Source organism: Triturus cristatus, chromosome 7, assembly GCF_964204655.1.
Source record: "Triturus cristatus chromosome 7, aTriCri1.1, whole genome shotgun sequence".
Taxonomy (NCBI): Eukaryota; Metazoa; Chordata; class Amphibia; order Caudata; family Salamandridae; genus Triturus; species Triturus cristatus.
The window spans coordinates 1850718315-1850733381 of NC_140590.1; the positions used below are offsets into that span (position 1 = coordinate 1850718315).

A 15067-nucleotide genomic window follows, 5' to 3' on the forward strand; every position below is an offset into this window, starting at 1 on the left:
TATGACAACCATCTGCCCAAAATGGAAGGTTCCCAGCCGCTACTATTTCGGCAGAGTTGCTGTTCCAGCACTACATCACGACGTGCTGGAATTGCTTGGAAAAGCCTTAAAACAGAGTGCTGTTCAGAGTATCCACCTGACAACAGACATGTGGACCAGTTGCCAAGCCACTGATTACATGTGCATCACTGAACACTGGGTCTCTCTTTCGGGTGTTAAAAATAAGATATCTGGAGGTGTTGTTGACACTGCTGAGATTTTTAAAGACACTCGCAAACATGCAGCTGTAGCCATGTTTGCTATGGAGAAATCTCATACTGCTGCAAACATTTTGGATGAGTTTAACAGCAAGGTGTTTGAGTGGCTGCGACCAAGAGGGCTTAACATTGGTTTTGTTGCCACGGACAATGGCAGTAATGTAGTTAGGGCCATGAAAGATGGTGGCTATTTCAGGGTCCCGTGTTTGGCACACTGCATTAACATTGTTGTTCATGACTTTCCGAAAAATGAAAGCAAAGTCAGCAACTTACTGACCACCTGCAGAAGAATATGCACACATTTCAACCATTCTTTTAAAGCCCGGAAGCAGCTGAGGGTCATTTAACGTGAGCATAAAATGCCAGTCAAAGCACTCATCCAGGAGGTGCCAACACGTTGGAACTCCCCTTTTTACTTGCTTGAGCGTCTGTTTGAGCAGTACATACCACTCAATGATTATGTCATAAAAAGGTCAGGAGATCCTACTGTGAAAGGCATGACTGTTGAGATGGCCCAATGGGACCTCGTTAAATGCCTGACAGAGATGCTACTTCCTTTTGAGGTCTTCACACGTGAAGTCAGCAGGGAGGACTGTACTATGGGCCAAGCTATCCCATTGTTGTACATGCTAGAGCAAGAGCTGAAGGCGGTGTCAGAAATGTACGCAGGTGTGGATGACAAAGTAGACGCATATTATCTGGCGAACACCTTAGCCGTTCGCTTATCTGACAATACAAGGATTCAAAATAACATTGTGTCATATCGACATTACATTACTGCCTCAATTTTGGATCCACGTTACAAATTATTGCTGAGCAGTAATGAAGTAATTCCTATTTCAGAAGTGGATGTTGCCATGTACAAAACTTTGATAGCTGAGGAAGCCACTGACTTTGAAAACAAACGGATCTTAATTAGTGGCCTGCCACCCCAGGCCAGAAAAAGTACTACAGGGCACCCAGAGTCAAGTTCTACTTCAGAGCCCGAGAGCAGTGTGTTTGCCTCCCAGCAGTCATCAACACTACAAGCAATAACATCAACAACAGCACCAACAGGATCATCAGCCACATTTAAAAAAACGTCAGGTGATAGGTTTCTACGGAAAGGGTTTTGTACGTCCATTACTGATGCAAAGGCAAAAGAGGCCAAGCAAATCGGAGCACCCCTGAACATTGAGCTGATGGTTCAGGCCTATCTGGATGACACAACAGAGGTCTTCATGGAGCAAAGCCCATTGGTGTATTGGTATGAGAAAAGAAGCCAATGGCCAGTGCTCAGCAGGCTGGCGATAAAGTATGTGGCTTGCCCTGTTGCAAGTGTCTCTTCAGAGCGTGTTTTCAGTGCTGCTGGTGCCATTGTTACTGTGAAAAGGACCAGTCTCTCGCCCAAAAGCGTGGAGAGGTTAACCATGATCAAAATGAATCAGCACTTTATACCACCGGAGTACAAAATACATGAATCACAGCAGGAAGAGGAGAGCAACTTCGATGACATAAGTAGTGGGTTACATGACGTACTTCTGTCCGAACCACCAGAGTTTGAGGACGAGCTCCTCTTCCCTGACAACAAGGCTTTCAAATTGTTCTTCCTTCCTTTATTTGTGTGTGTATCTGTTTTTCTGGTTCAAATCTAATCACAACAAATCCATCAACACCGTCTCCTCTTTTTATTTCCCTATTGGAGTTGCACGTCTGTGCATAACTGTCCACTCCACTCCTCAGAGTCCTGCTCCATCTTCCTTACTCTCCCTAAATACATTTCAAGCAAGCCAGACATTGGATGGAGATGGAGAATAGTACAATACATGTTGCCTCTAACAGTCCCTCCATAAGAAGTGAAACGTGACTACAGCTATCTTCCGTTTTGTTTCCAAGCCGAAACTCATCATTGTCAGAAGGCTAGGCATCTGATCTGACAGCCAAAGAGAAGAGCAAGACCGGTTATTATTATTATGAATGATGGCATGCATTGCATTGGATGCTTGCTGACTACGAGTGAATGTGCATGAAGTCGAACTATACTAGTTTATCTACAAAGTAAAAGTGACTCAGTTGACAGTCAATGTTTCCTTGTTGTTTAATAACCACATTGTACTCCTACTACTGCAGGTGCTGGCCAATATCCGTTGCAATTTTGTAATATGGAATATATTATAAACTTAATCAGTCACTACAGACTGAGTTGGTGTTGGAGAACACGTACCACATGGTCATGATGCTGATCATACTATTTTTGCACACAGTCAGTCAGTTGGATCGGAGATAATTGATGGAATAATTGCGTTTCATGGACTGCCCTAAAAGGTAAACAGTTTCGACAAGAACCACAGTAGACCTAGGCTACATGTCCGTGTAGTGGTGTGGACTGGAGTAGAGTGTAGTGGTATGGGGGACAGTGGCGCATCAATTTAGTCACTTCATTTGGAAAATGCTACGGTAATGGGGGTAGGGTGCCTGGCCAGTGCCGTGGTTGGCCTGTTCTGTGCTGGCTCCTGTCCCGTTGTTGTTGTAGCTTAATACTGTAGAGTAGACACTATGTATCCAAGCCGCCTCAGTCTGAAAGTGTTCTCTCAAGAGTCTTGTCTTCTCTTCTTGCACTCCACTGTAATTGAGTTTATTTTTTTTAATTCAGTTATTTTTCAATACCCCTTTTGTTTTTCCATCTACACTTACAGGCCGGCCTTTACCCTGTGCTATAGTGGGAGAAACAGCTCACACTTACCTTACCAATCCACATCAGGCAGGCAGTGGTACCCAAGATTGATGTGCGGAGTGTCCATGGAAGGGAGGACCAAGATGAATGATGATAATGATGCAACTCCACATTTGGACCAGGATAATACAGTAACTTTAGTATCATTCATCATTCGTCTTTAAATTTATTTGATTCCTTTTTTCTCTTCAATCATTACGACAGTGTGTTGTGGTTGGTTTGGTAATTGATCCCTACAACTATTTTTTCATTTCCTTTGCTAGCTTGAAAAATAAAAGTAAGCCCGGTACAGCATGTAATTTGGTTCGCTCTGAGGGCAGACAGGCAAGGCAAATTTCATATTAATAATTTCTGCCCTGTACAGTCTAATTGTGTAGTAGTAGTTAGTAAGTACAACTCATTAACCATCAAGTTCTCTTCATCATCATGCATGCATTTCCTTTTTCTCCCTTTATAGATTTCTTTGATAATGGATCATGGTCGTCTTCCAAGATTGTCTTTTACTTTTGTTGTGTCCATGCATACTGTCTGTTTTTCTTTGTCAAACCTTTCCCCAAACCCCCCTTCCCATCCATTCATCAATCCCTAACCCTCTTCCCCCGGGATGTGTGATTTATATTGAGGTGTGATGTGACTACATTAAATGTACAGCAACAATTTATCACACGCTTGCTGGGGCAGATGTGGTGAAAGCAACACTAATTGAATTTCAAGGCAGGGCAAGGATCTTCTTCTGCTTGCCCACCCATGCTGTACTTTACTTTGTTCTACTACTCCTCCCACAGTCTCTCTCAGTCAAGTGACTTTCTCTTTCTTTTTTTCAAATGCTATTGCCAGTGTCTACTACTACCACCACAATAATGGCATCTTCTCCATTCATTTGGGAAACCAACCATGCAGCCATCACTGTGCTGAACTTCATCATCATCAATCACAGGTAAGATACGTTTGGTGGGAGGTATAATGGACTAGGAGGAGAGACTGACAGTACTAGTATGACAAAGAAAATAACTCAGTGAGGGGTACCGCATATATCTGTTTGTGTGTTACAAAATCGGCAGATCTTTTAAATCAAAGACTGGCTGCGGGCATGCAGCAGCAAGGAAACAAAGTAACAAACCATGTGACGTAAATTGAATTCGTAAAACAGTAACCCACCACAAAACATTAACATCGTATGTTTAAGTAAATAATATATAATTTAATATACCCTAACAAAAATAAACTATCCCACTCTGACCTGACCCAACCCCCCAACCCCAACCAATGTCCAAAAGTCAAAGTCCAAAATGTCCGTAAAAAAGTTAAACCCCCACGCCCAAAACCCACCCACCAACAAAAGGAATTAAAAAAGGGGCAAATCGACAAGGTCCTAAAGTCGGCGGGCTTTCAGGTGTTTGTCCACCAGGATTTTGACACGCTCCTCTAGGTGCTCCTCCAAGCGGGCCATCCGGCGGAGCATGTGGTGGTGAAATGCCCTGCAGTTACATACAGGGTGGGGGGCAGCAGTGCTAGATATAGAGGCACGGCGGCGGGTGGCTGCCAGACCATGGTGCCGTAAAACTGGAGGCAGGGCCTGACTGGGGCCTGGGGCATTGAAGGAGGCTGCAGCCGCCTCCTCCTCTGCCTGAGCCACCAGCCGCCGATATTCCTCGCAAATGGCCTCCAGTTTACAGCGCCGGGCCCTGGCTGCCAACTCCTTCCTCATAGGTTTTGGTTGGGAAGGAGTATCTATATCAAGAAAGAAAAAGAACATGGTTGTAACCAATACTCTTAGCAAAACAGAAACACAAAATTAATTCAACACATAGTGGCACAGTATCACTAGCAAGCACAGTACATAACATTTGTGATTTTGTGGTAAGTATCTATACTCCTACTTCCTCGGACTCTAACATTTGTGGGAGTTTCCGACATTATACTAGCACTATGTACTCCAGTACACACCAGTCGTCTTGTTCTTATCTCTAGTTTAGTGAAATTACATAACCTTGTTGTAGCCGGCATGCCAGCTCAGTCAGCTAAGCTTGCACCCAAGAGAAACAGATATGAGTCACATGATGCAGACTCAAGTTAGTTTTATTTACTACTAATGTCTGCAGGTGGGGAAGCTCATATTTTTGTATTACGGGTGGCACTGGCCATACTCTGTCTGTTACATGAGGGCAATTGCTCAATTTCACTTTCACCCTGCCGTGGGTACTACAAAAAGGCTGATTATTTATCGGATCCAATGATCATTGCTTATATTGTAGATGGTAATACGACATCAGGTCAGTAGCGGTCGGTGGTGGGAGTGCTGCCGGGCGGTGACGTGGGAAGGTGCAGGATGGGGGTAGTAAACTATAGATTACGGACAATCGCAGGTAATTAAACAATACATATAAATAAATAAAATAAATTTCGTTGCACGCACTGCATCGCATTTGGCGGTGCAGTGCGCACAATGAAAATCATTTTTATTTACTTACCTGTATTTGGCCGTAATACATAGTTTACTTCCCACCCACCCTGCCCCTCCCCATGTCACCGCCCTCCAGCACTCCCACCACCGACCGCTACTGCATAGGGTACTTTGCTTTCATTGATTGTGTAACCAACAGATAGGCCACCCTTTGCAGGCTGGCTGACACAATCGAAAATACATTAACATAGGTAGGGAGTGGCCCTCTGAGTCTGAGGAAGGCGCTTCGGCTTGATAATATATATATATATATATATATCCAAAACAAAGTTTCTTTAGCCTTCCAAAGCTGGTAACGCACTCCAAGCCAGAGATTTTTCAAAATGCTTTATTCCACCATGCTTGACAAACCGGTTTCGGTCTTGACGACCTTTCTCTATGTCAAAAGTCCATTTACCATCGATCTCTTAAATACACAGATGTTAAACGATATAGAGAGAGGATTTCCATGTTCAGATACATAAACATAAAAGAAGGGCCTCAGTGCTTCTAAGTTGCAACACAGTGGCCATCTTAAAGACACTCTTTACTAGTCATTGTATTATTTATCCAAAATTAATTCATTGGTATTTTGACTGAAGAAAAGCATTAAACATTCATACAGTGTTAATATCCACTCTGATTGTTGTTGTTATAATGCCAACATTTTTTGTAAACATTATTTAAGTTATTAAGCCCTGAATGGGCAAAGACTTATGGTTTTTCTTTTTTCTTTTTACGGTCAAGCCATATAATGGAATATAATACAACTAACATCGTCATGTATTGTGTTTAGAAGATGGAAGAGAACAGCATGGGAGACAATAAAATGATTCTAACATGTAATAACCAATCAATTGTATAATTAATTGAATCGAAAAAAGTGTCTCATCAACTCATTCAATTCATTTGAGTAAATAGCAAATGCTGTACAGTTGTTCCCAAAGTTTACTTGTGTGGGAAAAAACTGAAAAAATAGATACTAATTGGGAAGGAGCGAAACAGTAAAGGTTGGAGGACGGATTGGGAGAAAAACACACACCCAAAAAAATAAAAAATAATATATATATATATATATATATATATATATATATATATATATATATGGTGTGCTTGCAAACTACCGCGAGTCAACTGTATTCTGAAAATACTACTTGTATTCCCCTCTGCTTTGCTACTCTGGTGCGGTTTCTTTTACATTTTCTTCAAAGTAAGACTCTCCAGTGACAGTCTCCACCTATGCTGTCTATTGATGATAGTACATCCAGGCATACATCCATTACAGTAAATGTCTATCATTCTTTTTTATATATCTCTTAACAAACCTTAGTTGGTTTCACCAACAACCACCCATCCGTCCGCTCCTTCCTTGCTTGCCTTGGCTTTGAGTTTGAACCAAACACCGCTGATTCTTGCTATCGAGTACTATCCACCCATACTGTGTCGCCCACCCAGGCAGGCATCCTCTTTCACCTTCCACCCATCCTTCAACAACCCATGCATCTGATCTGATTACTATCAGCCACCTATGCATGCTTCCAACATATCCTTCTCTGCCAGTCAGTCATTACATCTTGCCCGTCCTTCCACCCTTCTTTCCCTCTTTGTTCAATACATCCATCAAGGTCATCTGATCTGAGTTTGTCTTCTCCATAAAACCTTCACAGCTGAGTTGGAGTCAGATAGAAGAGGCTATTGGTTACTCAACTCACGCTGCTAATGCTAAGTAAAGGGTGTCTTCTTCAACCGTTGTATAATGTTCACTACAACTTAAGTTGCACAGTACAGTGAGTGAAGTAGTGAACACACTTCCATCTAGTAGTAATGTCAAGAAGTAATGAATATAACTTACCGCCGCTGGCCACTACTGCTTGCTCCCCCCTGTAGCTCCTGCAGGTGCCGCCTGTTCTCCCGCCCCCTCCGGAATGGCCGCGTCGCCATCGCCGCTGGCCCCGCCGGCACTGGTGGTTGGTAGTATGCCTAGAAAAAACATTAGACATTTTTAGATGCCTGGTAACCTCCCCCTATTTTATTAGTGTTCACTTGGAAGATTGAAAAAAAAGTTAATACAACATACATCAGCACTACAGTAGTACAGTCAGTAGACAGACACTAGTAGTGGTATATGGTTCCTAGGGTCATCTAGTCCTTCTCTATTCTTTTGAAAGTTAGCCTGAGCCATGTGTAACCCTTTTAGATTCATCATGTCTACTACTCTTTTTGCACATATTTAATTATACCTCGCAGCTTATTGACGTGCAGTAGACGCCTTTGAGGCCACATGACGGTTGTGTACAAGTGAAGAGGTCGAAAAACAAGCCACTTTGTTATGGAGTTTGGTTAGTCCGTATTGCTTAGCCAACACATGTACATGTTACACTTTTTGCCATGACTGCGAAATGCTTGCATTATTGCAGTATAATATCTAAAACGCAGCATTTTGCTCATAATAGGCGGAAGATTCCCTTCTACAAACCAGAGATTTGCAGAGCTTATGATGCATGATGTAACCAGTATTTCTACGTTCTACGGTGAGGGGTCTTCCAGAATTCACACAGATCTTTTGTCTTGTTCTTGTTGTCCTGCACTTGTAAATGTTTACTGTTTTAATCTTATGCTTTTTGCTGTTGACGATGGCAGTAGTAAACTTTCATATAACGACGTACAGAGCTTGTTACTTATTTCAAATAAACCTTTTGAACTTACACATAGACTGTGGTATTTGGTGTGGTGGAGTGGACTTACACACGTGAGTGAGCAAAAGGGTGTTATTATGTTCTGGGTTGTTTGTCTCAGTCCTCATCATTGTGTCTCTTCTTCGTGTGGGGGGTCGGGAGTGGGACCTAATGTGAGACACTATAGCTAGTCGGTCAGGGGATCGTGGGTTCTTCTGACTGTGGTGTGATGAGTAAGGTCCAACCTCCCATCACCAACATCCTATTTTGTTGTGCATAGTTCTGTATGTGGCTCTGCAGAATCACTACAACAGTAGTAGTATGTACTATCTGATCCAAAATACTAGTCAAATATCTGGTTGGGCATTTTGTTGGTGGGAATTGTCAAAGCCTCAACATTAAGAAGACTAGAAGAGGACAACCCAAAGGACAGGACACAGTGGCTAGAGCTATTGGTCAGTCTGAGTTTTATTATTCCAAAGAAAACCTTCAATACAGAGTGGCCAACTGTGCAAGCTTAGCTACAGACAGAATAATAGTAGTAGTAGTAGTACAGAGATTCATAGCAGAGGCAGTTAGAAGGAACTTAGTTAGAGGCAGGGATAACCAGAATTTGGAAACAGATAGTCAAGGTCAAAGAAGCTTTTGTAAAAAATAGAATTAGAAAGTGGAACCATAATTTATAGTTCGGAAAAAAAAAAGATGCAGTAAAAGTTAGGGAAATATAATTGTTAATATTAACCACTGGAGGACTTACTGAGGCCAGCAGCAGGAACCTCGGTAGAGGACCGGTCCTCTCCTGGTTGATGTTCCGCCGACTCGGACCCTGTATTTTTGCCCCTGGGTGGTGCTGATGTTCATGTAAGATACAATAAAGAGACCAACATTAAGGAGTGCTGTGAAACAAATAAATCATTTGGAAAAATAAGTCAAAAAAACATTTTAGGAAACAACAATTGCAATAAAATTGACCTATCTAATCAGATGGATCGACTACTGGACCGCTTGCTGGATTCACGGATCGTCTACTTATTTATGAACACTCCTGTGTTCCATAATCATTCTGATTACAAATAGTAACAAACCCTAGTAAGTACCACCTGACCTAGACCACCTATTCCAGACGGGCAAATTGTTCACTAAGTCTGCATTTCCATCTTTTTTTAGCCATCAAATGCATAGATGAGATGGAGGACACATGCATAAACATACAGACACCAAATTGTGGGTTGGTTGCATCTGATCTAGTTCTGCTACTGACTGACCCTGCTAAGCCTACCACTCACTAACCAAACTACAAAAGGTTCTACAGAGGACTGGGGTAAGCAGCACTCGGTGACAGAGGAGGCGTCACGCAGACCGTAAAACAATTATTAACTAATACTAACTAAACCTAGTATCCAATATCCATCCACCACTATTTCACAGGAGGACAATGGAAGGACTAGAGTCTCTCTAGCAATAGCATTACCTAACTTCAGTTCTCTAAAATAAACTCTTACATTAATCAGCACAAGCTAGCACAATGTTGCAAACAAGTAAGAGTAGCACCGAGCACCTGGGTCCGTACAATCACAGAAGATTTTGAAACGTAATTTACCAGCTACGCGTTAGCAGCAATAATCTTGTTATTCGTCAACAATTTATACACAACAATACCTATACTAAGTTACTCACCAAGCCCAACGACCTCGACACCTAGCAGGTCCAACAGGTCCTGCTCCCGGTCCAGGATGTCAGACCACCGGTGAGCCAGCTGATTATGGGTGCGCCGGACTCCTGAGCACCGGAACACTGCCCGGCGCACCTTCCCCCACCGACGGTGACGCTCCTGGGTAGCGTACCCGGAGCCGGGCCTGCTGCCAAGGTCAAGGGGAGGTGGTGCTGGATGAAAAAAACAAGGGCGGCCACCTCCGCCTCACCAAAAAGTTGCCGGGCCTGCACCCCTGCAGGACGCATTCTGCCGCACGGCAGGCGGCTCTTGGGCGTAGCCCCCTTGCCCTTTGATGCGCTAGAGCTAGACGTGCCCTTGGCCATGGTTCTGGGGTGGGTGGGAAGCGGAAAAGAAAAGTTTGAAGGGAAAAAAGAAAGTTAGGCGGAAGAAGTAAGAAAGAAGTAATAAAAGTTAAAAAAACACAGTAAAAGTAGAAATAAAATGCAAAATATAAACTTAGGGAAAGAGAGAGATAGATGATAACTAAAAAAAGTCAGAAAAAATTTGTAAAAAACTAAGGATTCCAAAGATTAAGGGAGGATAGAAAAGTAGGTCCAGAACCATAGCACAGAGTGAAAAACAAGATGGCCGCGCCCATTCGCGACCACGTGGGTAAGTTCGCGCGATATTTCTCGCTAACATGCAATAATCGTCGCGAACAAGTAAAATGCGCTCCCAAACACGACATGTGCATTGCGAACACGCTATACGCGACCCAGAACAGGAAATAAGGCATCGCGAGCGGGCGGGACAATTGGAAAACAAGATGGCCGCGCCAATTGGCGACCGCATGGGTAAGATTGCGATATATTATCCCCGAGCATGCAAACAGCTCCTCGTACACGCACAATGCGCTCCCGAACAAGAAAAAGGCATCGTGAACGGGCTCCCCAAGCAACTACGCACGCTCGCGAAGCTACGTGGAGCTCGCGTAGTGCAAGAACATCTTCGCGTAGCGCGACTATGCGAACTACGCCCAGGGTTAGTCGTATGATCTTAAGAGTTTTGTGAAAGTACTCAATACCATTTACATAAAGATTTATTTTTCTGTATTGATGCCTTGTGGTTAGAAATCATCCCAAGTCAGCTTCAATATCTACTTGCACGTGCTCTTACCATATGTTGCTTGGTGGATTCCAGTTGTCTCGCGGCCAGGTGGTGAAGAACCCAGCGGAGTTATAGAATGTGAGCTGCCGAGCGTACCCTGAAAAAAAGTTCAAGAAGCAGCAGAATAAAGCCATGATCACGCAACAGTGCACAATAAAATGAGGCGCACCAAGGATTAGCGTCTAACCTCAGAAGCTTTGCCCAGCACAGACGAGCGACATGCAAGGACCTGATGTCGAGTTACTACAAGCATTGGATTCAGTTCAGAGACGTGCACAGATATACATCAATCCAAAAGCATGTGAAGGTTAGAACATACTCTACATTACCTTTTCTCGCCTATTCATTGTGAGCTATTGTAGTATTAGACTGAATCGCTGAGTGGCGAAGAGGAAGTTTTGGAGTGAGAGAGAGAGACAGAGAAAGGGACGGACATACATGAAAGTAGGTTAGGATGTCACCTAGGAGAAAACACTCGGACTGCGTATCACTTGAGCCATGTGAACGGTAGATAGTTAAGGTGTATTGTAGAGTGCATGTGTATCCTTCCTAACTGAGATACATGCCATCACCTAACGGCTTCCTCCCTCCGAAGGACCACCACATGAAGTTAGACTGGAGAGAGGAGGTGGAATCGGAAGCTTCCTGGCCTGTGTGGCGGTCTGAGAAGAATAAATACAGTGCCTGTATCGAGGTAAAGTACAGTGCGCAGCTAGAGAGAATAGTGGGGGTTATGCACCTATTTCTGTGGTACAGACAACCTGCATGGATCTCTTAAGTATACAGATTACTACTAGGCCAGTAGTCCCTTGTGGATTTCCTATGTAAAAGGTAATAAATGCTCTGTGTGTTCCACCCCTCCAGTAAAAGCTGTGCTGCTCCCTCCACTTCCTGCAGCATCCCTGTGTGTCTGTGTAGTGCTAGAGGAACTCTTGTGGTCTGACACCCTGTGATGACCTTTGACTACCATTATTTAAACTGACGTTGGTGTGTTATTTTATCCTAGCCTGAATGTACCACGTCCTGAATATGCCTGGTTTGTGTTAAAAGTTTCTTTCTTGTAATCTTGCAGTCTTTCAGCGGGAGCTGTCACGGAGTAGAACTGCGGAGGAGGAGGAGTAGAACTGCGGAGGAGGAGGAGTAGAACAGAGGAGGAGGAGGAGTAGAACAGAGGAGGAGGAGGAGTAGAACAGAGGAGGAGGAGTAGAACAGCGGAGGAGGAGGAGTAGAACAGCGGAGGAGGAGTAGAACAGTGGAGGAGGAGCACAGCGGAGGAGGAGGAGGAGGAGTAGAACAGCAGAGGAGGAGGAGCAGAACAGTAAAGGAGGAGGAGTAGAACAGCGGAGGAGGAGTAGAACAGCGGAGGAGGAGGAGGACAGCGGAGGAGGAGGAGGACAGCGGAGGAGGACAGCGGAGGAGGAGGAGTAGAACAGCGGAGGAGGAGGAGAACAGCGGGAGAACAGCGGAGGAGGAGGAGGGGGAGAACAGCGGAGGATTATGAGGAGGAGGAGGAAGAGGAGTAGAACAGAGGAGGAGGAGTAGAACAGCGGAGGAGGAAGAGGAGGAGTAGAACAGCGGAGGAGGAGTAGAACAGCGTAGGAGGAGGAGGAGGAGGAGTAGAACAGCGGAGGAGGAGAAGGAGGAGTAGAACAGCGGAGGAGGAGGAGTAGAACGGAGGAGGAGTAGAACAGCGGAGGAGGAGGAGGAGGAGTAGAACAGCAGAGGAGGAGTAGAACAGCGGAGGAGGAGGAGTAGAGTGGAGGAGGAGGAGTAGAACGGAGGAGGAGGAGGAGGATAGCGGAGGAGGAGGATAGCGGAGGAGGAGGAGGATAGCGGAGGAGGAGAAGGAGGAGTAGAACAGCGGAGGAGGAGTAGAACAGCGGAGGAGGAGGAGGAGTACAGCGGAGGAGGAGTAGAACAGCGGAGGAGGAGTAGAACAGCGGATGAGGAGGAGAACAGCGGAGGAGGAGAACAGCGGAGGAGGAGGAGGACAGCGGAGGAGGAGGAGGAGGAGGAGGAGGAGAAGAACAGCGGAGGAGGAGTAGAACAGTGGAGGAGGAGGAGGAGGAGCAGAACAGCGGAGGAGGAGCAGAACAGCGGAGGAGGAGGAGAACAGCGGAGGAGAACAGCGGAGGAGGAGGAGTAGAACGGAGGAGGAGGAGAAGGAGTAGAACAGCGGAGGAGGAGGAGTAGAACGGAGGAGGAGTAGAACGGAGGAGGAGGAGGAGGATAGCGGAGGAGGAGGAGGATAGCGGAGGAGGATAGCGGAGGAGGAGGAGGAGTAGAACAGCGGAGGAGTAGAACAGCGGAGGAGGAGTACAGCGGAGGAGCAGTAGAACAGCGGAGGAGGAGTAGAACAGCGGATGAGGAGGAGGAGAACAGCGGAGGAGGAGAACAGCGGAGGAGGAGGAGAACAGCGGAGGAGGAGGAGAACAGTGGAGGAGGAGGAGGAGGAGGAGCAGAACAGCGGAGGAGGAGCAGAACAGCGGAGGAGGAGTAGAACAGCGGAGGAGAACAGCGGAGGAGGAGGAGTAGAACAGCGGAGGAGTAGAACAGCGGAGGAGGAGTAGAACAGTGGAGGAGGAGCACAGCGGAGGAGGAGGAGGAGGAGTAGAACAGCAGAGGAGGAGGAGTAGAACAGCAAAGGAGGAGGAGGAGAACAGCGGAGGAGGAGGAGAACAGCGGAGGAGGAGGAGGACAGCGGAGGAGGAGGAGTACGACAGCGGAGGAGGAGGAGTACGACAGCGGAGGAGGAGGAGTAGAACAGCGGAGGAGGAGGAGTAGAACAGCGGAGGAGGAGGAGGAGGAGAACAGCGGGAGAACAGCGGAGGAGGAGGAAGAGGAGAACAGCGGAGGAGGATGAGGAGGAGGAGGAAGAGGAGTAGAACAGAGGAGGAGGAGTAGAACAGCGGAGGAGGAAGAGGAGGAGTAGAACAGCGGAGGAGGAAGAGGAGGAGTAGAACAGCGGAGGAGGAAGAGGAGGAGTAGAACAGCGGAGGAGGAGGAGGAGGAGTAGAACAGCGGAGGAGGAGGAGTAGAACAGCGTAGGAGGAGGAGGAGGAGTAGAACAGCGTAGGAGGAGGAGGAGTAGAATAGTGGAGGAGGAGGAGGAGTAGAACAGCGGAGGAGGGGGAGAACAGCGGAGGAGGAGGAGGACAGCGGAGGTGGTGGAAAGCGGAGGAGGAGTAGAACAGCGGAGGAGGAGGTCGACAGCGGAGGAGGTGGTCGACCACAGCAGAGGAGGAGGACGACAGCAGCAGAGGAGGAGGAGGAGGACGACGGCAGAGGAGGAGGAGGAGGAGGACGACGGCAGAGGAGGAGGACGACGGCAGAGGAGGAGGAGGATGGCAGAGGAGGAGGACGACGGCAGAGGAGGAGGAGGACGACGGCAGAGGAGGAGGACAATGGCAGAGGAGGAGGACGACGGCAGAGTAGGAGGACGACGGCAGAGGAGGACGACGACGGCAGAGGAGGAGGAGGAGGAGGACGACAGCAGAGGAGGAGGAGGACGACAGCAGAGGAGGAGGAGGAGTAGAACAGCAGAGGAGGAGGAGGAGTAGAACGGCAGAGGAGGAGGAGGACGATGGCAGAGGAGGAGGACGACGGCAGAGGAGGAGAAGGACGACGGCAGAGGAGGACGAGGACGACGGCAGAGGAGGAGGAGGACGAAAGCAGAGGAGGAGGACGAAAGCAGAGGAGGAGGAGGAGTAGAACAGTAGAGGAGGAGGAGGATGACGGCAGAGGAGGAGGAGGACGACGGCAGAGGAGGAGGAGGAGGAGGAGGACGACGGCAGAGGAGGAGGAGGAGGACGGCGGCAGAGGAGGAGGACGACGACGGCAGAGGAGGAGGAGGACGACGGCAGAGGAGGAGGAGGACGACGGCAGAGGAGGAGGAGGACGACGGCAGAGTAGGAGGAGGACGACGGCAGAGGAGGACGACGGCAAAGGAGAAGGAGGACAACGGCAGAGGAGGAGGACGACGGCAGAGGAGGAGGAGGAGGAGGAGGAGGAGGACGACAGCAGAGGAGGAGGAGGAGTAGAACAGCGGAGGAGGAGTAGAACAGCGGAGGAGGAGGAGGAGTAGAACAGCAGAGGAGGAGGAGGATGACGGCAGAGGAGGAGGAGGAGGATGACGGGGAGGAGGAGGAGGATGACGGC

General features: G+C 47.0%; 1 protein-coding gene across 1 annotated transcript in view; it reads right to left on the reverse strand.

Annotated features, from left to right (window-relative positions):
- Positions 1–15067, reverse strand: part of LOC146813443 (ovostatin-like) — a 365994-nt gene that overhangs the window by 34268 nt on the left and 316659 nt on the right. Inside the window, exon 25 of the mRNA XM_085620205.1 lies at positions 10919–11006. Within this exon, the coding sequence (XP_085476331.1) occupies positions 10919–11006 (88 nt within the window). The remainder of the gene's footprint in view (positions 1–10918; positions 11007–15067) is intronic.